General features: G+C 42.0%; 1 protein-coding gene across 12 annotated transcripts in view; it reads left to right on the top strand.

Moving 5' to 3' along the window:
* The window catches only part of LOC139539173 (ubiquitin carboxyl-terminal hydrolase 9X), an 86,828-nt gene that overhangs the window by 6,000 nt on the left and 54,006 nt on the right, over positions 1 to 26,822 (top strand). For 6 of the 12 annotated variants that reach the window (XM_071342045.1, XM_071342044.1, XM_071342036.1 and 3 more), the window contains exons 2-8: positions 10,036 to 10,327; positions 11,953 to 12,098; positions 12,255 to 12,334; positions 16,498 to 16,610; positions 19,275 to 19,511; positions 21,097 to 21,212; positions 26,391 to 26,642. In XM_071342045.1, the coding sequence (XP_071198146.1) occupies positions 10,223 to 10,327; positions 11,953 to 12,098; positions 12,255 to 12,334; positions 16,498 to 16,610; positions 19,275 to 19,511; positions 21,097 to 21,212; positions 26,391 to 26,642 (1,049 nt within the window). In that variant the 5' untranslated portion in view covers positions 10,036 to 10,222. The remainder of the gene's footprint in view (positions 1 to 10,035; positions 10,328 to 11,952; positions 12,099 to 12,254; positions 12,335 to 16,497; positions 16,611 to 19,274; positions 19,512 to 21,096; positions 21,213 to 26,390; positions 26,643 to 26,822) is intronic. The other 6 variants (XM_071342047.1, XM_071342043.1, XM_071342042.1 and 3 more) reach the window with 1 other exon arrangement.

Raw genomic sequence — 26,822 nt, 5'->3', positions numbered from 1 at the left:
AAATGCCAAAATCTCACACGGTCCCTTTTAAAGGGTGTCTTGGCAGACCCCTGGTGTACAAAAAAGTTAAATATTTTTTGGGGGGGATGTTGACAATGACTTAGCAGGGGTGGCCTTTTATGAAGGAAATATCATGTTAGAATACATGATCAAACCCTCATGTTCTAATACTTGTGTGGATTGGATTTCCAGTCATATTGTCTATCTTTGCCAGGCAGGACTGGTGTCGTCCCTGTGTTCAGGAAGATGCAACATACTGGACTTTGCAGATAGAAATGCCATGAATAGATAATCAGACATGATTCAGTATTTGACATGTCAAAGAAAGGCATGTCTGTCTATTCTAATCAATATATTTATATTTGAGTTGTGCCAGACTGAGCACTAGCCAGTGCCCAGGCTTCCAGCTGGGCGTAGAGGACCGAGAGAGTAAACAATACTCATCATTATGGCCTTATGTGTCCTCTGGAGCTGCGGCTGGCCTTTGTTGGCTTATACAGGGTCAGTGTGTGTGTGGTGTGTGGTTATAAACCAGATTTTACGGTCCTGCTGGAGAGAGAATAAAAGTTATGGAGATAGACATTCTATGAAGTTGAAGCTATGACAAAGTTATGTCTTTCTGTAGGCTGGTTATTGAAATTATATTTGTCTGCAGTTTGGCTTAATTTTCAAGGAAGTTTATTTTGATTTGTGAAGTGGTTGAGCAGGTCTCCCAAAGGCAGAGAAAAAAGGCGTATCTCGTCCAGACGTTCTGTGCTGGTCTGGAACAGGATCGTAAAGGGGTCATTTCAGCAGAAATCGTTTCTGTAGTTAGAAACATAAGATTAGCATTCCTGAAATATGGAATATAATTTGATCTCTGAGAAATTAAGTGAATTGATTACACCTAAATTGGCCATTTTTATATTCACAGGGTTCATATAACCTTCAGTAAATATATAGCACCTAACATCTGATTTCGAACATAATTGTGAAGAACCCAATAAAATGGTAAAAACCATCACCCCACACCAATCCCACCCCAATAACCAGTATACAGTATCAACTCTCTATGTCTGACAAGTAGTATAGAGCTGCTGCTTGGAGTATTGCTTCTTCAACCTTTAACACATTCCCTTTGAATCTGGTGATGGTTTTTGTCCTCTGTTCAGAGAAATTTTCCATTGAAGTCGCTTGTAATCTTTACCATAATGTAGTCAAAGTACCAAGTTTTGCCCACTAGATGCCACTTTTCCTGCTACTGCCACCATACCCTTTTATTCATTTTAATGGTGTCTTGTGTTTTATTACATCAATCCCAAAAAAGGCCCAAACACACACTGTATAGTGTTTAGCAATGGTGTTTGGTTGAATGGAAAATGTCACTAACCACAGTACGTATAGAGACGTTTTCTAATCATTTTATTGAAAAACACATTGTATTTTATAAGGGTTGTCACATTTTTTTGTCACTAGTCCATTTCTCCATCAAAGTTTTGGGCTTGTAGGAAAATACTTTCACCATATGGATAGCCCTCAGAGCTGCCATTTCTTTGGGACTATTCAATGAGATTTGGGTTGACGCATTAGGTTGCTAAGAGAAATACAAACTGAATTGCTTCCATGGAGGACTGGCTTGACCACACAATATATTTTCATCATGAGCAAAAGCTGTTGGTTTTCTACACAAAGTTGCAAAGAAAATTATGTGATCCATTGAATAAAACATAAGACCAGCAAAATGTATAAAAGGGTGTGGTGGCAGTAGCAGGGACAGCGGCATCTGTGGGCAAAACTTGGTATTTTCAGACCAATTTATGGTAAAAATTGCAAGTGACTTCAATGGCTAATTTCTTTGAACAAGGGACAAAAATCATCATTGAAAATAAGAATGTGTTCTTAACTGACTTGCCTAGTTAAATAAAGGTAAAATAAAATAAAAATACTTCTTGATCTTGACATCTAGCCACTTAGATCTATGAAGTTAGCAAACCAAATGCATAGCTGGATCCCTGAGCTGGAGAGAAATACCCCGGTATATGGTATATATCGCCCTAGCCTAACTCACTGTAGCCTACATATCAATACACACACAAAAACTATCTAGGTCAAATAGGGGAGAGGTGTTGTGCAGTTAGATGTTGGCTTTCAGTTTTTTTAAACCAGGTTTGCTGTTCATTTGAGCAATATGAGATGGAACAGAGTTCCATGCAATAATGGCTCTATATAATGCTGTATACTTTCTTGAATTTGTTCTGGATTTGGAGACTGTGGAAAAGACCCCTGGTGGCATGTCTGGTGGGGTAAGAGTGTGTGTGTCAGAACTGTGTGTAAATTGACTATGCAAACATTTTTGGATTTTCAACACAATGTTTCTTATAAAAAGAACCAATGCAGTCAGTCAATCCTATACATTTTAAATGACCAATTCTATTTAAACAAAATAATGTTTCAGGAATGCTATTCTTATATTTCTAACTACAGGAACTATCTGAGATGGTGGGTGTAAATCCTCTTACTTGTGCTTTTTGAGGTGGAATGACTTGAATAGTGAGCGCAAAAGGGATGAAAGACCTCTGGCTTCCTGGCCAACCAATCCCATGGTTACTTAAGGAAATCCTTTCCTCTCTTGTCTGAAACTCAGAAAGACATGTTGTCTTTGCTGTATGGTGCCCAGAGTTCAAATACTACAACACCATGTGTACCACCAGCACTTTAGGCCTACATGTCTAGAATAAGACCCAACTAGAAATGATGTATGACTCATTTCCAGCATATGTGGTTTGTAGAATAATTGACAAGTTTTCCTCTGGTCAGGGTTTATGGCAGTAGGAAAAGCAGGCAGCGAGTTCAGTATGTCACACATTTCCATTACATACAGTGCATTCAGAAAGTATTCATACCCCTTGACCTTTCCCTCCTTGTTACGTTGCAGGCTTATTCTAAAATTGACTAAATAAAAAAAGTCCTCATCAATCTACACACAATACCCCATAATGACAAAGTGAAAACAGGTTTTTAGAAAATGTTGCAAATATATTACAAATAAACAGATACCTTGTTTATATAAGTATTCAGACCCTTTGTTATGAGACTCGAAATTGAGCTCAGGTGTATCCTGTTTCTGTTGATCATCCTTGAGATGTTTCTACAACTTGATTGGAGTCCACCTGTGGTAAATTCAATTGATTGGACATGATTTGGAAAGGCACACACTTGTCTATATAAGGTCCCACAGTTGACAGTGCATGCCAGAGTAAAAACCAAGCCATGAGGTCAAAGGAATTGTACGTAGAGCTCCGAGACAGGATCGTGTTGAGGCACAGATCTGGGGAAGGGTACCAAAACATTTCTGCAGCATTGCCAGGAACACAGTGGCCTCCATCGTTCTTAAATGGAGGAAGTTTGGAACCACCAAGACTCTTCCTAGATCTGGCTGCCTGGCCAAATGCAGGGGGAGGGGCATGGTGTGTGTGTGCAAACAGAGAGGAAGAGGCGAAGCGAGAGGTTTCAGGGAGGTGACCAAGAACCTGATGGTCACTCTGACCGAGCGCCAGAGTTCATCTGTGGAGATGGGGGAACCTTCCAGAAGGACAACCATCTCTGCAGCACTCTACCAATCAGGCCTTTATGGTAGAGTGGCCAGACGGAAGCCACTCCTCAGTAGATTGCACATGACAGCCCGCTTGGAGTTTGGCAAAAGGCACCGATAGGATTCTCAGACAATGAGAAACGAGATTCTCTGGTCTGAAACCAAGATTGAACTCTTTGGCCTGCATGCCAAATGCCACATCTGGAGGAAACCTGGCACCATCCCTACGGTGGAGCATGGTGGTGGTAGCATCATGCTGTGGGGATGTTTTTCAGCGGTAGGGACTGGGAGACTAGTCAGGATCGAGGGAAAGATGAACGGAGCAAAGTACAGAGATCCTTGATGAAAACCTTCTCCACAGTGCTCAGGGCCTCAGACGTGAGCTAAGGTTCACCATCCAACAGGACAACGACCCTAAGCAAACAGCCAAGACAATGCAGGAGTGGTTTTCGGGAGCAGTGGCTTCTCTGGATGTCCTTGAGTGTCCCAGCCAGGGCCCGGACTTGAACCCAATCAAACATCTCTGGAGAGACCAAAAAATAGCTGGGCAGCGACGCTCCCCATCCTACCTGACAGAGCTTGAGTTGATCTGCAGAGAAGAATGGGAGAAGCTCCCCAAATACAGATGTGCCAAGCTTGTAGGGTCATACCCAAGATGACTGGAGGCTGTAATCGCTGCCAAAGATGCTTCATCAAAGTACTGAGTAAAAGGTCTGAAATAATGTGTTATTTAAGTTTTGCAGTTTCGTTTTTGCTTTGTTATTATGGGGTATTGTGTGTTAATTGTTACATTACTGCCTTATTCTATACACAATGTGGAAAAGGTAAAGGGTTCTGAATACTTTCCAAATGCACTGTATGAACTTCAGTCTTCTCCCAATCTAATCTAGGCCTAAATGTTTTCATATGATATCAGCATCAGGCTTTTATTTTATTTCCACTGAACAAAAATATGTTTCATGAGCTGATGTAAAAGATCCCAGAAATGTTCAATATGCGCAAAAACCCTATTTCTCTTGAATGTTGTGCACATTTGTTTGTATAACTGTTAGTGAGCAGTTCTCCTTTGCCAAGATAATCCATCCATCTGACAGGTGTGGCATATCAAGAAGCTGATTAAACAGCACGATCATTACACAGGTGCACCTTGTGCTGGGGACAATAAATGCCCATTGTAAAATGTGCAGTTTTGTCATACAACACACACAATGCCACAGGTGTCTCAAGTTGAGGGAACGTGAAATTGGCATGCTGACTGCAGGAATGTCCATCAGAGCTGTTGCCAGAGAATGTAATGTTCATTTCTCTACCATAAGCCCCCTTGTTTTATAGAATTTCGAAGTACGTGCAACCAGCCTCACAACTGCAGAACACGTGTATGGTGTCGTGTTTATATTATAGCATTATAATGCACGGCCCCATGTCTCAAGGTTCTGTACACAATTCTTGGAAGCTGAAAATCTCCCAGTTCCATGGCCTGCATACTCACCAGACATGTCACCCATTGAGCATTTGAGGATGCTCTGGATTGTCGTATTCCAGTTCCCGCCAATATCCAGTAACTTCGCACAGCTGTTGAAGAGGAGTGGGACAACATTCCACTGGCCACAATCAACAGCCTGATCAACTCTATGCGAAGATGTCACACTGTGAGGCAAATGGTCACACCAGATACTGACTGGTTTTCTGATCCACGCCCCTACTTTTTAAAAAGTTATCTGTGACCAACAGATGCATATCTGTATTTTCCATAGATTAAGGCCCCTATGAATTTCAATTGACTGATTTCTTATATATGAACTGTAACTCAGTAAAAAAAAAAAAAAATTGTTGGTTTTATTTTTGTTCAGTATTTTTGAGTGCTTAGGCCTAGGCTATTCCTTTGTTTTACTTCTGATCTCAATCGAATGAATATTAAACTGAGGATTGGATTTTCTTTTCTGAACAATGGCTTTTGTTTGAATTTTGTTGTTGCTCAATCTAAAACATTAGGAGAGGACTGTCTGGATGGCCAATGCTGTGGGATTGTGGAGGAGAATACTGATTGTGGTAGTCTTGTAGGAATCGCATCCATCCCAGATTTCCATCCTTAACCCTTTGGCTGCGTTTAGACAGGCAGACCAATTCTGATATTCTTTCCACCTAATTCGTATTGATCAATCAGATCTTTTCACATATTATATCAGCTCTGATATTTTTCAGAGCTGATCTGATTGGTCAAAATACCAATTTAGTGAAAAAAATATCAGATCAGAATTGGGCTACCTGTTTAAATAAGTCTTGCACGCTAAGCACACATTGTAAGAGTTTCCATCGTGTGGCTTTTGGTCACTAAGTGGTTTATTCCTTGTTCAATGATTATTCCAAGTGGAGTGTAGGGCGACTATATTGAATGAATGTTTTTGTGCGATATTCCAGATGCCTGTATCGCAAGAATCGTTTTTATGAGCATTTATGTCCGCTTGCTCTCATGTTGTCTTTTTGGTCTCGTCTCCTATGCTCCTAGTGTGCTGTCTGCACCTTCCCATTTACACCAGAGATCTGTATATAAGAGCAAGATGCTCATGTCTCCACCGTAACAATGGGAGTCATTGTTCCAAAGGTGGGAAAAGGCAGGCTAGAAGTTTAGGTCCAAAATAAGCAAATAGAAACGTATTGGGCTTTTTTTGGCGAGCGTGAAACCTCTCGCTTCGCCTCTTCCTCTCTGTTTGCACACACACACACCATGCCCCTGCCACTCACTCAACAAAGATGAGAGATCACTTCTTCTCTGAAAAGTGTTCAACTCGCTATTTGCATTTGAGGTTTGGTCCAAAATAATCGGTCATACTGTGCATTTAGAAAGTATTCAGACCCCTTTAACTTTCCCACGTCTTGTTACGTTACAGCCTAATTCTAGACAGGATAAAATAATTTGTTCCACTCATCAATCTACACACAATACCCAATAATGACAAAGCAAAAACAGGTTTTTAGAAATGTTTGCAAGTTAATTAAAAATAAACTGAACATTTACATAAATATTCAGACCCTTCACTCAGTACTTTGTTGAAGCACCTTTGGCAGCAATTACAGCCTTGAGTCTAATTGGGTATGACGCTCAAGCTTGGCATACCTGTATTTGTGGAATTTCTCCCATTGTTCTCTGCAGATCCTCTCAAGCTCTGTCAGGTTGGATGGGGAGTGTCGCTACACAGCCATTTTCAGGTCTCCAGAGATGTTAGATTGGGTTCAAGTCCGGGTTCTGGCTGGGCCACTCAAGGACATTGAGACTTGTACCGAAGCCACTCCTGCAATGTCTTGGCTCTGTGCTTTGGGTCATTGTCCTGTTGGAAGGTGAACCTTCACCCCAGTCTGTGGTCCTGAGCACTCTGGAGCAGGTTTTAATCAAGGATCTCTGTACTTTGTCCGTTCATCTTTCCCTCGATCCTGACCCAGTCCCTGCCGCTGAAAAACATCCCCACAGCATGATGCTGCTACCACCATGCTTCACTGTATGGATGGTGCCAGGTTTCCTCCAGACGTGGCGTTTGGTATGCAGGCCAAAGAGTTCAATCTTGGTTTCATCAAACCAGAGAATCAGTTTCTCATGGTCTGAGAGACCTTTCAGGTGCCTTTTGGCAAACTCCAAGCATGCTGTCGTAACTTACTGAGGAGTGGCTTCCGTCTGGCCACTCTACCATAAAGGCCTGATTGGTGGAGTGGTGCAGAGATGGTTGTCCTTCTGGAAGCTTCTCCCATCTCCACAGAGGAGCTCTGTCAGTAACCATCCTCCCTGACCAAGGCCTTTCAAACCGATTGCTCAGTTTGGCCGGGGGCCAGCTCTAGGAAGAGTCTTGGTGGTCCAAACTTCTTCCATTTAAGAATGATGGAGGCCACTGTGTTCTTGGAGAGCTATAATGCTGCTGAATTATTTTGGTACCCTACCCCAGATCTGTGCCTCGACACAATCCTGTCTCGGAGCTCTACGGACACATTCTTTTCGACCTCATGTCTTGATTTTTGCTCTGAAAAATCTCAAGGTTGATCAACAGAAACAGGATTCACCTGAGCTCAATTTCGAATCTCATTGCAAAGGGTCTGAATAGTTCTATAAATAAGGTATTTAAATGTGCAAAAATTCAAAAAAACTGTTTTTGCTTTCTGATTATGGGATATTGTGTGTAGATTGAGGAAAAAATATAATTTTATAAATTTTAGAATAAGGCTGCAACATAACAAAATGTGGTAAAATGGAAGGGGCCTGGATACTTTCCGAATGCACTGTGGACACAGAAACACACAGAGACATTATTTTACTGTAGTAGGGGAGAAGCTATCTTTTCTAATGATACCCTTTTTATGTTTCAACTGCACAAATTATGCGCAGAGCAGACACTGCTAAAATGTGAATATCAATGAACAATGATTCTGGAAAATGAATGTTCAGTTTGTTGCATCACGTTCTGCTTGGATTATTTTAGCCATAGACTGTTATACTAGCTGTCTAGTCTGTTTTATAAATGTGCAATAAGCATGAAACATTTATATAAGGATTTGGCAACTCGTTCTCATTCTAGGAAATATACACTGAGTATACCAAACATTAGGAACTTAATGTTCTTAATGTTTTGTGCACTCAAAGGTAGGCCACTTGATTTCAACATTTGAACAAAGTGGACAGGGTCATAGGTGACAAAACAGCACTATGGAACACAGGCAATTCCATCTTGCTAATGATCCACTTGACTATTAATAGTTTTTCTTGCTGGCATGTCGGTTATGCTGTGTGCATGATGGTCGTTATACTGTCTGAATGAGCCCATTTATATAACACTAGGGCTGTTCTGGAATTTTGAGTAATGATTCATTGTCATGCAAATGTTATAAAAATAAATACATGTTTTACTTGAAATGCATCTTTGAAAATTGGATGTGACATACAGTACCTAATGAATACAACCAGCTTTGGTGACGGACGACCCTGTTGAAAAATGAATGGTTTTGACCTGGAACTTTTGACCAAAGTGTTATTCTGCATGTAAAATGATTACCAACTTTACCCACTTCATGTGTTAATTATTATTATTTTTTTTTTTTAAATGCTGTTACTTAAATATGAAGTTGAATCCCCTTTCTCCTGAAATGAATGACAGTATGACGATTATGTTTTTTTGTTTTGTTTGTTCACGGTTGTTATCCATAGTCGTCGGTTACAAGATTTATACGATAATTGTGCCATCCCTAGGTAACACTCCACTCCACTGCAGTCATATAGCTAGACTTGAACCACAACTGTTTGTCTTGTTCTCTTGCTTGTTTGTGTAAAATAGCCTACAACTTTGCTTGCGAACAAAATGGGGGACTAAAATGTGCACTTTTAGATTTCCTTATACAATAGTAGTGGCATTTCCACTACTAGCCTTAATTGGATCCATGCGGTACGAGCAGTCAGAGGTCTTCAGGCTTCTTCCTCTCCAGAGTCAGGCCAATGGTGTCAATGTCATGCTGTTTTAACCGGAGATGCTGCTGCCTGCTCTCCGACTTCACTACAGCCCTTGAAACATGCTAGTTGGCAGCCTCACTGATGAACAGAGAGATTATTTCCATCTGTTGAGGATTGTTATCTTTCCCACTGTCTTATCACTCTCCGTTGCTAGCAATATCATTGTAGGATATTATCTACATTTTATTTTAACCTCTGACAAACATTTGATTCCACTGCCCGGCTAGCTATGTCTGGGTGTTACACTAGACAAGACCAGGCCAGAATGCTAGAAAAGTAGGATTTGCAAAGATGTCTAGTGGTGCTAACAAGTACTGGATTGGCAGCTAGGTCATATTATGCTTCGCTAATGGTGATACTGACAACCTGGCCAATCCATGCCAAGATCTCAGCTTATCTGATTGGAAATGATACACCCAGACTCAGAAGCAGCCATAGAGGGTGCATGCTTAACATGTTTCTCTGTACCGTTCCTCCTTATCACGTCAACGCTCTAACGCTTATCTCTTACTTCCGCACATTGTCTCTACAACAAAGCTTCCAAACTGCAAAAATGGAACACAATCAAGCAAATGTCGGGGGAAAATACAAAAGATTGTTCCCTTCCAATCTGATAGGTCCCAGAGAATCGTTAAGAATTGAAACCTGCTCGTCTTCACATTTCTAATTCGGTGTATGTTTATTGTTTTGCTTACCAAAAACTTGATCAGGCTCACCTGACAAAGTTGGTCACTGAGACCCCCAAACAAGCTAGTTGTGGTTCGATTTGACAACGCATAATGGCCTTAAAAAAAGAAAAAAGGAAACCATGTATATAACACACAAACGGACCATAAACGGAGAAGTGATCCCATTGATTGAATTGACCCGCATGAAATCTCTCCTATCGTGTTTGTACGTTTTTGTGAGTGATCCCACCATGCAGTATTTTGTCTACAGACAACAAAACCCATACACCTTATAACCCTCTTCTCTCCAGGTTATGCAATGGTCTCAGCGGCCCGTCCAGATCTCCAGGTGGTTCTGTCCCTCTCTCTCGTGCCACGGCCGCTGCTCTCCTCCCTCTGCTCTGCCTCTGAGGTTGCTGAGGCGCCTCCTGTGATTTCCCTCCCGGCCAGTGCTCCCTAAAAGAGGCCAAGATTGCCAAGATCTGCCCCGTAGCGAGCATGACGGCCACCACTCGTGGCTCTCCTGTTGGGGGCAACGACAACCAGGCAGGCCAGGCACCCGACGCTCAGAGTCAGAGCCAGCCCCCGCTGCCACAGAACCAGGTCAGAAGCCTCTCTGTTCTTTGATTTCTGTCCTTCACCTCAACATCCTGTTTTTGCCTTGTCCTCTCTTCTACCTCTACTCTGCCCCATCCTCTCACTTCTCTATCCTCTCACTTCTTCATGTCTCAACATCCTCTTCTATCTCTCGCCCTTTACTCTCCCCTCTTCACCTCTCCTCTCTGCCGTTCGTTGCCCCCATCCTCTCCTCCTGCTCCTCTTTGTGCTAAAGCACATAGTATGACATGAACGTCCTCCTCGTGCCCTGTGGGGCATAAAGCTGTCCTGATTCATTTAACGGTAACTATAAATCAAACCTGTTTTGGCCTCTGAAACCATAACACAAGTTGTGTGTTTGATGGATGCTATATTGGTGTATTGTTTAGACTTGAGTGTTGTTCTGTTACAAATACTGCACCAGTGGCCCACATTGTTACAGCAGCAGCACCGAGACGCATCTAATTGAATTAAACTGCAGGGGGGTGACAGTCAGTGCTCACACCTAGGCACACAGAGGGACATAGAAAGAAGGCAGGGAGACTTGGAAGGAGGAGGTAGGAATCAATGAACACAAGCCCCAGAGTAATAGATAAAGACAGAGAGAATGTGTGTGTGTGGGCTAGGGATGAGTAGCGCCCAGACGTGAGAGGCAAGCTGGCTATGTAGGTCAACCAAGCAGAAAGAGCCTTCTCCACACACCCCCACATTTCCCAAGTTCTCAGCTCCGCTACCCGCATCAGACACACACACTTGCTGCTACCACTGCTGCTCATACATACGAACAGTCATTAACATATGTCAGACACACACACACACACACAGTTCTTGAAGACATGATGGGAATAAAGAATAATTTATCTGTGGACTTTCACAGCCTTACAATTAAAGAGACATACTGCATTTCTCCTTAACACCTGCATATGCCACATTAATATATTACACACACACACACTGACATGGTGTCAAGTATTTTCCATGCCTCCCCTAGTGTGTGTGCAATGTGCATTTTGTGCACGCTTGTGTATAATGTTGATTGTACCTCATGGTTTGGCTAATTGGCTTTAGCTTAGGCTACATTAGGAAAACAAAACATATGGGTATGTTTCGGGGAGAAGGAGTTCTATAGCTGATCATTCCTATACTACAGTGCTACTGTTTGTAAAAATCCCATATTTGTTGTAGATTGTTGGAGTACAGTCACGGGTTTTGAGACCTGGCTGCAACAGGGGCCTCAGATAAGATCTTTCTATCACAGCAGTGCCTCCTTATGAAATCGTCTCTTAGCTCTTTATGGGCTGGACCTTAACTTCAGTGACGCGTGCAGATTGCAAGTTATTCTTTTTTTTACGCAAATCTCCCAATGTCATCAATGCATGATTTTGAGTGAAAGTCTGAGTGACTGGTGCAGATCCCAAGTTAGGACCGAATGATGTGAGCTTGTGTTGAAGAGTGAATGTTGGTGGGAACTGGGAATAGACTGGTTCTGTCCAGATGACTGTCACTAGGCTCTCTAGCTCTCCTGTTATATATTATGAGTCAGTGTTTCCCCTAGTTTTGAGGCGGGTTATTGCGAAATTGGGATTTGGGGAATTTCTGCCCTATATTCTGTTTTTGATGGTGTGTTTCAGACGTCGTCCCCTAACTCCACCAATGAGAACTCTCCAGTGAGCCCCCCGGATGAGCAGGGTCAGGGGGACGCCCCCCCCCAGCTGGAGGAGGAGGAGCCGGCCTTCCCTCACACAGACCTGGCCAAGCTGGATGACATGATCAACAGGTACAAACACACTCCTACACCCATGACCAAGCTGAACGACAGGTATGTATGTTTGGCATTGAGTTCTATGGGTGGGTGTGTTGATATAAGGAGGTGTGTGTGGTTGTGAGAAGGAATGTGTGTGTATCTGTATTCATGTGGATGTTTTGTTTCCAGACCCCGCTGGGTTGTTCCAGTTCTTCCAAAGGGAGAGTTAGAGGTTCTTCTAGAAGCTGCTATAGAGCTTAGTAAAAAAGGTAAGAATGTTGATTCATTTACATTTACATTACATTTAAGTCATTTAGCAGACGCTCTTATCCAGAGCGACTTACATTCTATTCCTCAAATCACTCCTCAATACTTTGAACTATGGCAAGCAAGATGGTATAGAAAGCTTGGCTATGTACACATTTGAAATATTATGACTGCACTGTATTTCACCCACGGTGTATGGAGTTTAGACTTGCTTGGTAGTTGACTCTCTCTACTTTCGCTTTGTCAATGACTCATGAAATATCATCCACTTAGTTTCTCTTTAGATTGATATTTGACTTGCAGCCCTTCCCAAAAAATCTGTGGTACATTGGCGGCTGTTGACTTTTAAGATGAGGGAGGGCGATTTTCTTTTTTTATGAGCATGGGCTTACTTCTATTACAGCATGTTGGATGACTGTCATTTATATTCCATTCATTCAGTTCAATGTAAAATTGATAGATTTAGGCTACTACGTGATACTCAAATTTTCCCTATACCCATTATAGGGCTGGGCGATGTGGACAAAATATCTTATCACAATAAATTGTGATTTCAATGGGACTTTCTCCATTTTATATTGTTGAATCCAACTCCAAACAAATGATTTTCATCAGATTTTGCATCTTTTATTATAATTTCTAAACTGTGCCACACAGTTTTTGATATGGGCAAGAAAATCTAGGCCTAGTTAACTGTTGGAATCATGGAAATATGTTTTTTCTAATTCTATAGTTGGAATATAGTGGGCAGCACCTTGAATACATTGTTGTTTGACATGGTAACGAACAAATTAATAAGCCAGTGAGGAATTATTGACAGGGTAGGAACCAAAGGGTTGGTCAATGTTTCCAGGTCATCCTAATTAGACGTTACATTACATGTTTTCTTACTTCATGTAGCTAGCTAGCCAACATATTCATGCTTCACCTATTCCTCTCTGATAAGATACCATTGCACAAACATGCTTATCTAGGCCTACACCAGCACTGGTACCAGGCAGTATTAGCCAACTAGCCATGTTTGCTTTGACTGTTAGCTGGCTAGCTAGCTTGCTAAATGTACTAACTAGCGATTTAGCGTTAACAACTAAAGCTAAGAAAATAAAAACTAGCAAACAGTCGTTGGCAGACAGTAATGTGCACAAACTAATAGTGTAATTATAGAATACTTGTGTAATCAGCATGTCAGCAATATTGTTGCATCCATCTGACCATGCAGAGTGAATGGCAAGAAAGGGCTCGTGACTCCGTGGTCGAACAAATGCTCTCTCCTTGAGTGATTGGGCAGGGCTTTGTGTGGTTAGCAGCAGGAGGAGAGGGAGAGAGATGACTCAAGTAGTAAATGGAGTAAACTATTAAAACTAACATTATACAAGCCGGAGTTGAGTATCACATTTAACAAACCAAACATTGAATTACTGTTATAAAAGGTAAAGTTAAAACTTAAACTGGTCCGTGCATATATAGCCGTTGTATATAGTCCAATACCTATACCGCCAAGCCCAAACCCATCATGAGGTTGCTACAACCTAGCCTATGAATGAAAGTTTCCAACGTAGGCGCACAGGCCGAGAGAAAAATGAGAGTAATCAAGGTGACAGTGACACATTCAGTACCGTCTTGCACACTCTTTTCTGCATCTAGCAGATCTAGGGTGTAATCATTAGTCGAACAGTTGCAAACGAGAGATTCTATTGGACAAATTCAGGTATGTTTATCCCCGTTTTTGTTCTGTTTGCTTCCATTTAAGAAAAGTTTTCCAACAGAATTAGCGGAATGAATACACTCCTGATCACACTCAAAACAGTTCACTTTCATAGCAGCCACATACAAACAGCATCTTCACTTTGCTCATTGTATAATTACTTCTCGCATCTACACATTCTCCTCCTCTCAAGTTTTTCCATTGCTTGTGGACTTCAGTGCACAACACATCAGCTGTCTGTGATAAGGCAAAAAAAAACTTACAAACCATATTATAATCATGTAGCAATTAACTCATTTGTAATTTGGGGCACCACAGGAAAATGTGTTTGAGTTACTATCTCCCGATTTAAACTCTAAAGATATATAAATATCTCTTACATCAATAACAGTCAATTATTAATTATTACCTAATCAATCTCATTCTGAATGTCGCAGACTTCGTAAATCTGCACAAACCCGGGTCTCTCTGATCATTCCGTACCACACAAATTGGTTTTATTATTTACTTACTAATAAGCTAAATGATAACATAAGACACACACACACATACGGTATAGATTATTGATTAGAAACTTAATACGATGACAACAAGTCCTTAGCGGACTAACACTATGACACTTGTTACACAAGATGGAGTGTTAAAGAGAGAGAGAAAGCGAGAAAGAGAAGCAACACTTGGATACATTTGGAAACTATCCTTACAGTAGCCCTAATACCTTGCCCGAACTGCCGCTCTTTTGGCTAAGAGGTAATGTATGTATTTCCGTGTTGAAGGTCTTCGCTGGGTATCTCTATTGGGCCTAGGCCTTCGTGGGCAGGGTTCCGCTTGGTGAGAAGGGGGGCCTGTTCTTCGAATGGCCTCCTTCATTTGCGCGTGTAAGTCTCTGATTGTCCACAAGAGGTCACAATGTCCTTCTTAGTTGTCTGTTTACTTTAATTCGTTCTGGAAGTGGTCTTCTGAGGACGGGCTAATCAGCAGTGTAGGCAACGATGATTTGAAGAGAATAACTGGATGGTCCTACTTAAATTCACCTTCTTAGATACAGCTACTCAACCAGCTGTTAAGATGTTCCTTTGTCTTCTTCAACCTCGTGTTGGAGTTTTCGGGGTCGTGACTAATGTGGACCAAGCTGCAGCTTTTGGTCCATCTAGTCTGATTATATTAATTCTGAACTTAATCCTTTTATACCCTCGGGTAGAAGGGGGCGTTTACATCATGCTGACACGCTCCCTGGGGCATGGCTAGTTACGAAGCAAGGCATCATAATTACTATGATCTTGTTAGGGAACTAAAAACAATCCTATCATCACAAAACATTCCCTTTATCCTTGATATTTTCTACACAACATAAATAATGTAAACCTGATATACACAGTGTAAAAGCTCTTCAAGTTGCAATGTTTTCGTGATAGTGTCTTCATAACTATTTTAATGACAACAAAATAGACATACATTTTCCATATTCCATCTCTCATCATTCCCAACATTTGGATGTTGAAATATGTGGTCCCAGTGTCCATTGTTTGATGTTGAAGTTCTGGGCGGCAAGAGTCTCTCGGTAACAAAGTGATTTTTACCTTCCCAATACTGCAGGGCAAGAGAGAGAAAGTTCTCTCCAAATTTACTACCGCTGTTAAGTCATAAAACAGGCCCAACTCCCCCCTCTGCTCTCCTGTGGCTATCTGTCTGCTATTGCCAGTTGATCTGGCACCTTTGATCCTCACCAAGGAGGTAAAGTCATGACACCATATTAGCACACTTCATAGACCACATAACTACTAGAACTAACGCGTTAGTAAACCCGCTAGAATCATGCAGTACAGTATACAGTCAGCAAGCAGTTTAGCAGTTACACCGGCGGGCCCCTGTGGCAATAAATTAATAAAACCAAAAGCTTACCTTGACTTGCTAGCTAACATAGAATCCCTCTCTGTTTTGAGCTGGGTGTTTGAGTAGGCTAAACTAGCTAGCTGCAGTCAACTACTCACCACATTTTATGCACTGCAGTGCTAGCTAGCTGTAGCTTATGCTTTCAGCAATAGATTCATTCTCTGATCCTTGGGTTGACAACATGTCAGTTCATGCTGCAAGAGCTCTGAAAGGCTGGCGGACGCCCCCCGGAAGTTGTCGTAATTACTGTGTAAGTCTATGGAAGAGGGTGAGAACCATGAGCCTCCTAGATTTTGTATTGAAGTCATTGTACCCAGAGGAGGACGGAAGCTAGTAGTCCTCCGGCTACCCTACAGAGTTCTACCCTACAGAGTGCTGTAGACCTTCATTGCAAAACAGTGTGTTTTAATAAATTATTTGGTGATGTGAATATATTAAGTATAGTTAAACTATTTAAATTTTTATGAAATTCACTGAGGAGGATGGTCCTTCCCTTCCTCCTGAGGAGCCTTCACTGATGTGGGAGTACAATATCTCCATGCACCTAATTATTTTCTCTCTGTTTAGGACTTGATGTGAAGTGTGAGGCGTGCCAGAGGTTTTTCCGAGATGGCCTGACCATCTCCTTCACCAAGATCCTTACAGACGAGGCCGTCAGCGGATGGAAGTTTGAGATCCATGTGAGTCTTCTTCTTTATTGTATATCATTTAATCAGGATAGTGGTCACTGTTTTTTAAGAAGTCACGGACCCTCTTCCAATACTTTGAAAACCCTTCCTCCTCCCAGTCCCTTCCTTAGGGTAATCACTAATTTGACAAGATTGAATTGGGGAAACCTATCCAGTGGAAATCCTGTTTTTTTTACCAATCCAATTGTGTTAATTGTGATTAACTCAAGGAGGGAAGGATGCATTTCTGAAGAAGTATTCAAACAGGGCCTTGCTAAGGGGAGTGACATCACCAGAAGCACCCTCCTGTTGAGATCCGATGAATTTATTTTCTGTCCTCTGTTGAAAGCAAAGCAGGTGGCTTATGTTCCTCTGCCTCAGTCTTGTCGGTCAACACAGTTTGCTATCTGGACCCTTGAGCTGGAGCAAAGAAGGAAAAATTAACAGAGAATCACAGGGGTGATCAATGCTCTTTTTATTGGAGGAGGGGGCTTTGGTTTGGCTGTTCTGTTTAACTCTGTAACATTGATCCTGAATAGCCGCTCTCAGTAGAGTGTGAGCCACCCACTCTGACAGCCCAGCTCTATCTCCAGCTTTGCCCCCCCCCCAATAGTCTCAAATCAGTTCCCATGCCTGACACTTACTTCTTGGGACTTGACTTAGACATGAAAGGATTGACTGAGTACAATATCAAAGGGAAAGGTGGAGCTAATTTCAGATTTGAGAAATGTCAGGGGTAGGGTGGATAAGATATCAAACTACACAATATACATTGTTTCTGGCCACTCGCATCCATGCAAATATGATGGCTCTTTTGAGTTGATACATTGCTACCGCAGACTTAGGAATGTGTTCTGAAGGAACCAGATATGATGGAACTGGATAGTTTTAAGAAATATGGAGGAAGCTCCCCCTAAGCTCTCAGCTAGGCTATGTGGTCGTCACTAGTTACTACAGCCACAAAGTTATAATTATGGCTAAACCCTGCCCTTTTCTATAATCTCTCTTCTTAAAATCTGATTTTAAACCTAACCACCCTGCTAACCAGGGATTGGAACCAAAATTATTTCCAAATCGTTTTTGTTCTGAACAGAACCGCAGCGGTCTAAGGTACTGCATCTCAGTGCTAGGGGCGTCACTACAGACCCTGGTTCGATTTTAGGCTGTATCACATCCGGCCGTGATTGGGAGTCCCATAGGGTGGCGCACAATTTGGCCCAGCGTCGTCCGGGTAAGGGTTTGGCCAGGGTAGGCTGTCATTGTAAATAGGAATTTGTTCTTAACTGGCTTGCCTAGTGAAATAAAAAAATAACAATTTTTTTTGTTCTGTTCCACTGTTCCGACCAGCATTATAAAGTTCTGAACTGGTTTGAACGAAAAAATGTACCTGTTTATATCGTTCCTTTTTTAAACCTGTGAAATCAACAGCGTTTTTACATTTAGCTCATTAATTAACTCCACCAATCACTGCGGATAGAGCTGCTTGCTATGGACCGGGCAAGCTAGTTTACATGCTTGGACAGTGTAGGGCGCGAGATCTGACAGAGGTTTTGCGGGGTTGACATGACATGGAGCCTTGGCTTGAAGCACTGGGCATCATGATATAACGTGCACTCAACTGTTTTTAGGATATTAGTAGTAAGCCTATCAATTACATAATACTAGCTAGATACCTGAGGAGAAGCGGCTAATATGGAGGACATCTGAACGTCTGATAGTTGGCTCATCACCGAGGCTAGCTCAATGCTTTGGACCAGAACTAGCTAACAAGCTCGTGTGTGTGCAGCGACACCAGAATTCAAAACACGTCATACTTTTTTGTTTGTTAATAAATCCAATATGAAACATGATAACTATAGTATCCTTAACCTAGAAATCATGCTGGCTTTATAGGCACTTTTATGTTTTTTTTCAGGGGGGGTGCTTTTAAAATAATGGTTATCTTCCGGAACGCTAGAGATCACTTTTGTTCATTTCCTTCCCTCCCAAAAAATGTATCCTGGTTTTCTGTTCCTTAAACCGGTTACAACCCCTGCTGCTAACCTTATGCCGAACCCTAACCTTAAAATGTTTTCATGAATATTTGCGGTGTAACCAATTTTGACTTTGTGGCTGTGGTAACTAGTGTCAACCAGGCTATGTGGAGCCGTCACCATGTTGCTGACAGCTATCTTTAAATACATTTTGCTTATTTTTTTATTGAACCTTTATTTAATAGGCAAGTCGGTTAAGAAGACCGGCCAAACCTGGACGACGCTGGGCCAATTGTGCGCCACCCTATAGGACTCGTAATCACGGCCGGCTGTGATGCAGCCTGGATTCGAACCAGGGTGTCTGTAGTGACGCCTCTAGCACAGAGATGCAGTGCCTTAGACCGCTGTGCCACTCTGATTCCTCCAGGTCTACAAAGACTGAAGGGTTAGGGGCTATAGTAGGGGTTGGGTTTGCTCTGGGCACCAGACTATACTTCAAGGCTTTATCAAAATGTTCTCTGTGTATCAGAGAACTATTACTGCTTACATTTGTATGTTAAGATTGAAATAGACCTATTGTGCTGTTTCAGTGCAAATCACCTCACTGATTGTTTTCTCGCTCTCTCTCGCTCTCTCTCGCTCTCTCTCACGCTCTCTCTCGCTCTCTCTCACGCTCTCTCTCTCGCTCTCTCTCCCTGTCCAGAGGTGTATCATCAACAACACACACCGGCTGGTGGAGCTGTGTGTGGCCAAGCTCTCTCAGGACTGGTTCCCCTTGTTGGAGCTGCTGGCCATGGCCACCAACCCCCACTGCAAGTTCCACATCTACAACGGCACACGGCCCTCTGAGACGGTGCCTGCCGGGGTGCAGCTGGCCGATGACGAGCTCTTCGCCCGCCCCCCTGACCCTCGCTCCCCCAAGGTAGGGTCCGAATTCAAGGTAGCCCCCCCCCCCCCAAAGATTTCTTATTTCTCACCCAAGGTGAACCACCTGTTGTTCTCCCATTGTACTTCTTGATATGCATCTGATGCATATGCTAAACAGAAGCCCGGCAATGTTCTCTACCGGGTACTTACAGGATGAAAGGCCAGGCGGTTCTAGTGTTAAGAGCGTCTTGTCTGCTAAATTAACAGAGCAATGCCATTACACAGCCATAGGCTTCTAGAAGCAAGCGCCGCTTCTGAGGTTAATGCCTTTTTTAAGCTTGAGTTCCACAATATAATATAACCAGTTGATATTACGGTTTCAATAAATTAATCTTAAATGGCACTTGCTTTTTTTATTGACTGAATTTATATGTGGGGAAATGTATCAATTAGGATTTATCTATAATGGTTATGATAAATTTGCTATTTTTGCGATCTGTTTGCATGTATATAAGTACAAATTCAGTGCGACCCTTGTTCTAAAAATATGTATATTTTTCTCCATTCAATTACTCTAAATATCACATGGGTACTGGAACAGTCAAAATATTTCAAATGCCCATCCCTGGTTCCAGGGAGTGTTACCACTACAACTTACTCCTGTTTGCCAAGATCTTTTTCCAAATTCACCAATAAACCCCACTTTACTACATTTGCACACACTGTATATAGATTTTTCTATTGTGTTATGGACTGTACGTTTGTTTATTCCATGTGTAACTCTGTGTTGTTTGTGTCACACTGCTTTGCTTTATCTTGGCCAGGTCGCAGTTGTAATTGAGAACTTTTTCTCAACTGGCCTACCTGGTTAAATAAAGAATAAATGACTTGTAGCCAGGTGGATCAACTAAAATACATACTGAGGATTTTTTAATAAACTTATGTGCTGGGACTGATATTGGGGATACTGTGTGAATGTCTTTTTTTCTCCCATCTAAATCTCTTCATATCTGCACAATGAGAAATGTCTGAATACATTTTTTGAATTGAGACTAAATATAATATCCTCTGGATGTCTGCGATTGCCATAGGAACAGGGAACAGTCTTTTTTGTCGTCTGTTGGCCTGCAATTTATTTTCTTGGAACAAATCTACAGAGCAGTATTGTTTGCTCTGGGCTTGCCGCCTTAGGGCCAGCACACAGAAACAAAGGAGGATCCCTCCGTGTACTGCATAGAAAATGGAAGAGGCATGAAAATACAATAAAAGGATGCACTCGAGTGTTGTGGAGTTTAAATGAGAGTGGGCCATGCCAGGAAGAGTGTGATTTCTTCTATGAAAAGTGCGATGAATGGAGCGTGGGACGGGGGGGGGTCAATGTGAACATTGTTGCGGAGGGAAGCCAAGGCGGCAGCTGCCTGTCTGCTGTAGATGGCAGGCAGCCCAATATGAACACTGCTGCAGCCTTTATGGGCATGTGGGTTGAATCAGAAGCCAACCAGTTCTCCTCTGATTGTCTCTTCAATCAACCTAAGCCTTTCTGTGTAATAGCTGTGAGATGAGAGGGATGTATTTGTATAGCTCAACAACTTGAGTGAATAGTGGTCGGATGGTGAGTGTCTTTACCAAGTGTGTTCTTTTTTGCTCTTTGTTTACAGGGCTGGTTGGTGGATTTAATAAACAAATTTGGCTCGTTAAATGGGTTTCAAACACTGCACGATCGCTTCATAGGTGGCCAAGCACTGAACGTCCAGATCATCGCCGCACTTATCAAGTGAGTTGGCCTGTGAACACACACACACTTTAATGCAGGGGTTTTCAAACTGGTCACTGGCCCCCTGGGGCAGGGGGTCTGCGAAACTGGCTTCAAAACTGCACAATGTTCTTATACCTTTCTAGTTGTTAGAGCTGTGGTGAGGTCAAAATTATGAGTCTACCAAATCTATTCATTTTAAAATGTTGATTACTTGCCATTACCATTCACCTGATAATAAGACGTTATTTTTTTGTTGTTGTTGCTGACATATATGGGTGTCCCTGGGTTGCCGGTTTGCCTGGGTGGGGGTCCCTGGTCAAGAAAAGGTTGAAAACCCCTGCTTTAATAGATTACATTTAATAGCATGTTTCACTACATTTCCAAGTGCTTTCTACATCACACTCCCCGCTGTATTTATTTGGACAGTGAAGCTACATTTGTTAAATTTGGCTTTATACTCCAGTATTTTTTGATTTGAGAACATATACGAGGCGACAGTACATAATGTCACCTTTTATTCAATGGTATTTCCATACATATGTTTTACAGTTTAGAAATGAAAGCACTTTATGTATCTAGTCCCCTCACAAATTCACTTTATATGAAACATTCAGACCCCTTGACTTTTTCCACATTTTGTTATGTTACAGCCTTATTTAAAAATGGATTACATTTAAAAAAAATCCTCAGCAATCTACACACAGTACTCCATAATGAGAAAGTGAAAACAGGTTTTTAGATTTTTTGGGGAAATGTATTCAAAATAAATAAGAGACTTTGCTATGAGACTTGAAATTGAGCTCAGGTGCATCCTGTTTCCATTGATCATCCTTGAGATGTTTCTACAGGTTGATTGGAGTCCACCTGTGTTGAATTAAATTGATTGGACATGATTTGGAAAGGCACACACCTGTCTATATAAGGTCCCACAGTTGACAGTGCATGTCAGAGCAAAAACCAAGCCAAGAGGTCAAAGGAATTGTCCATAGAGCTCCGAGACAGGATTGTATAGAGGCACAGATCTGGGGAAGGATACCAGATCTGTGTCTTTAGTGAGCTAACCAGTTAGTTAACGTTAGCTCACGGTTTGTGTAGTCATACTTTTTCACATGGTGACATGCTAGCTTTAGCCCACCAGGGAAGGGATATTTAGCTAGCTCGGTAACATTAACTCACTATTTGTGTAGTCAGACTTGCTAGCTAACATTGTGTCGAGGCACAGATCTGGGGAAGGGTACCAAAAAATGTCAGCAGCATTGAAGGTCCTCAATAACACTGTGGCCTCCATCATTCTTAAATTGAATAAGTTTGGAACCACCAAGACTCTTCCTAGAGCCTGCAGCCCGGCCAAACTGAGAAATCGGGGGAGAAGGGCCTTGGTCAGGTGACCAAGAACCCGATGGTCACTCTGACTAAGCTCCGGAGTTCCTCTTGTTGAGATGGGAGAACCTTCCAGAAGGACAACCATTTCTGTAGTCTGTTTGGAATTTGCCAAAAGGCACTTAGACTCTCATGAGAAACAAGATTCTCTGGTCTGATGAAACCAAGATTCAACACTTTGGCCTAAAGTGAAGGTTCACCTTTCGACAGGACAACGACCCTAAGCACACAGCCAAGACAACGCAGGAGAGGCTTCGGGACAAGTCTCTGAATGTCCTTGAGTGGCCCAGCCAGAGCCTGGACTTGAACCCGATCTAACATCTCTGGAGAGACCTGAAAATAGCTATGCAGCGATGCTCCCCATCCAACCTGACAGAGCTTGAGAGGATCTGCAGAGAACAATGGGAGGAACTCCCCAAATACAGGTGTGCCAAGCTTGTAGTGTCATACCCAAGAAGACTCGAGGATGTAATTGCTGCCAAAGGTGCTTCAACAAAGTCCTGAGTGAAGGGTCTTGATACTTATGTAAATGTTATATTTATGTTTTTTATATTTAATACATTTGCAAAAATCTGTTTTTGCTTTGTCATTATGGGGTATTGTGGGTAGATTGAGGGGGGGGAAACGATTTAATCAATTTTAGAATAAGGCTGAAACCTAACAAAATGTGGAAAAAGTCAAGGTCTGAATAGTTCCCGAAGGCTAACTCAACTCCATGCACCACCAGTGTATATCATCCCACTGTGTCATCAGTAAAGAAGGCTCAGGTTCTTGTTCTGATGGCTGTCTTCATGACTAGATTGATGTTGTAATTTAGAAGATGCTTTAATGTGGCCCATACAACAATCAAACCCACAACTGTTTTTTAAATAAACATGCTTCAACATATAGACTGGGTTCATATGGTCATGAAAATCCTGGAAAACTCCTGGAATTTTATAATGGTGTTTTACAGGCCTGGAAAATATTTGGAAAATTATCAAATCCAAAAAGGTTTGGAAAAGTAATTGAAATGTATTTAATAATTTATGCTATTTTAAGTTATTTAGCCACGCTTTTTAAATATTTTGTCAATCAAATAAAATCCACATATCAGCCAGGATCGGAATGACACTTTAGCGTGTCTTTGTTTGCGCGCATCACCTGCATGTGTGCAAGACGAGTGGGCCGTAACTAAAGGAGAGACAGTAGGACATTGCAGCAGCAAGTAGGCCAATAAAATATGATAGAGAACAGACTAGGTAGCCAATTCAAAAAAATAATTGTACCCTCTAGTTTACTGTTTATCTATTATTAGCATGTATTCATGTCCCCAAAAACTTTCCACCAACACTCGCGAATAAGGCCATTCAAAGTTGATTTACTTTTTTGAATGATTCATATGATTAATTTAAATGATTCTTTTTGATTTAACTAACAATTCACTCCGCCATTATATTAGTTGGGATTCGGTTCAATTGCGGTGAATTTAGTCATGTGAATCAAAATACATTTTTGAATCGGGAACTGTAATTTTAAGGGACATTGCAGGCTAACTAGCATCTATTGAGTTGCAAAGTAAACACTTCTAAGATGGGCTAAATATGATTAAACTCGAAAAATGTCATAAAGAAAGTACAGTGAGGAGAACAAGTATTTGATACACTGCCGATTTTGCAGGTTTTCCTATTTACAAAGCATGTAGAGGTCTGTAATTTTTTATCATAGGTACACTTCAACTGTGAGAGACGGAGTCTAAAACAAAAATCCAGAAAATCACATTGTAGGATTTTTAAGTAATTTATTTATTTTATTGCATGACATAAGTATTTGATACATCAGAAAAGCAGAACTTAATATTTGGTACAGAAACCTTTGTTTGCAATTACAGAGATCATACGTTTCCTGTAGTTCTTGACCAGGTTTGCACACACTGCAGCAGGGATTTTGGCCCACTCCTCCATACAGACCTTCTCCAGATCCTTCAGGTTTTGGGGCTGTCGCTGGGCAATACGGACTTTCAGCTCCCTCCAAAGATTTTCTATTGGGTTCAGGTCTGGAGACTGGCTAGGCCACTCCAGGACCTTGAGATGCTTCTTACGGAGCCACTCCTTAGTTGCCCTGGCTGTGTGTTTCAGGTCGTTGTCATGCTGGAAGACCCAGCCACGACCCATCTTCAATGCTCTTACTGAGGGAAGGAGGTTGTTGGCCAAGATCTCACGATACATGGCCCCATCCATCCTCCCCTCAATACGGTGCAGTCGTCCTGTCCCCTTTGCAGAAAAGCATCCCCAAAGAATGATGTTTCCACCTCCATGCTTCACGGTTGGGATGGTGTTCTTGGGGTTGTACTCATCCTTCTTCTTCCTCCAAACACGGCGAGTGGAGTTTAGACCAAAAAGCTCTATTTTTGTCTCATCAGACCACATGACCTTCTCCCATTCCTCCTCTGGATCATCCAGATGGTCATTGGCAAACTTCAGACGGGCCTGGACATGCGCTGGCTTGAGCAGGGGGACCTTGCGTGCGCTGCAGGATTTTAATCCATGACGGCGTAGTGTGTTACTAATGGTTTTCTTTGAGACTGTGGTCCCAGCTCTCTTCAGGTCATTGACCAGGTCCTGCCGTGTAGTTCTGGGCTGATCCCTCACCTTCCTCATGATCATTGATGCCCCACGAGGTGAGATCTTGCATGGAGCCCCAGACCGAGGGTGATTGATCGTCATCTTGAACTTCTTCCATTTTCTAATAATTGCGCCAACAGTTGTTGCCTTCTCACCAAGCTGCTTGCCTATTGTCCTGTAGCCCATCCCAGCCTTGTGCAGGTCTACAATTTTATCCCTGATGTCCTTACACTGGTCTTGGCCATTGTGGAGAGGTTGGAGTCTGTTTGATTGAGTGTGTGGACAGGTGTCTTTTATACAGGTAACGAGTTCAAACAGGTGCAGTTAATACAGGTAATGAGTGGAAAACAGGAGGGCTTCTTAAAGAACAACTAACAGGTCTGTGAGAGCCGGAATTCTTACTGGTTGGTAGGTGATCAAATACTTATGTCATGCAATAAAATGCAAATTAATTACTTAAAAATCATATAATGTGATTTTCTGGATTTTTGTTTTAGATTCCGTCTCTCACAGTTGAAGTGTACCTATGATAAAAATTACAGACCTCTACATGCTTTGTAAATAGGAAAACCTGCAAAATCGGCAGTGTATCAAATACTTGTTCTCCCCACTGTATGTGAGCTTGCTTCAACTGAATATCAAGATTTGTAGCCTAACATAGCCATTTGCTCTTTGATATATTGAATAAGCAAATTTTTTTCAAAAGGCAAACGTATTTGGTTGTAATGTTGCAATGTTATACATCAAGGGTGGTCAACCATCCTCCCTGAGAGCTAATGGGTGTGCAGACTTTTATTGCAATCCCCTTATAACTAACCACATTTTAGAAATTAACTGCTCAATCAGATCTTGATTAACTGTTTGAGCAGGGCTTGATCAACAGTAGCCCTCCAGACTTAGGGTTGACCATGTGTTTTATACAGTTGCCTAACAGGTATTCTATGTGGGGGGTTAAGTGCCTTGCACAACGACAGAAGATGGTACATGGGATCAGAGAGCATCCTCCCAGTATCGATACCACATTAGGCATACTTTTTTAAACATACGTGGAGATGCCGCCAATTGTTGGTCATGGAAATTTGGTTAAAAGTCATGGAGAGTAATGGAAAAGTCATGGAATTCCATCTGTTAAAATGTGTATGAACCCTATATAGAGCTATGGGAACGACATGGTCTACTGGACGTGTTGCGACTGTTTTGTGTTGTCCTCCAGGCCTTTTGGGCAGTGTTACGAGTTCCTCACATTGCACACGGTGAAGAAGTACTTCCTGCCCATCATCGAGATGGTTCCTCAGTTTCTGGAGAACCTGACAGATGAGGAGCTGAAGAAGGAGGCCAAGAACGAAGCCAAAAATGACGCCCTGTCCATGATCATCAAGTCCCTGAAGAACCTGGCCTCCAGGGTGCCTGGGCAGGAGGAGACCGTGAAGAGCTTAGAGATTTTTAGGTTAAAAATGATTCTTAGGTGAGTTCGCGTCAGACCAAACTGTCTTAAAGCTTTTGTTTTAAAACACCTGCCTTTCAAACTGTTGGCTGAATGCTAACCTGAGATGTGCACAAATCATGTATTAATGTCAATAAGGGTTTTGTAGTCTTTAGTTAGGGATTGCCCCAATGTGAACTATTTGTTGATAGTAATCTGTGG

The sequence above is a fragment of the Salvelinus alpinus genome, chromosome 14 (genome assembly GCF_045679555.1).
Source record: "Salvelinus alpinus chromosome 14, SLU_Salpinus.1, whole genome shotgun sequence".
In the NCBI taxonomy this organism is placed as follows: Eukaryota; Metazoa; Chordata; class Actinopteri; order Salmoniformes; family Salmonidae; genus Salvelinus; species Salvelinus alpinus.
The sequence above is the reverse complement of the archived record's forward strand: the minus strand, read 5'-3'. Positions and strand labels throughout refer to the sequence as shown.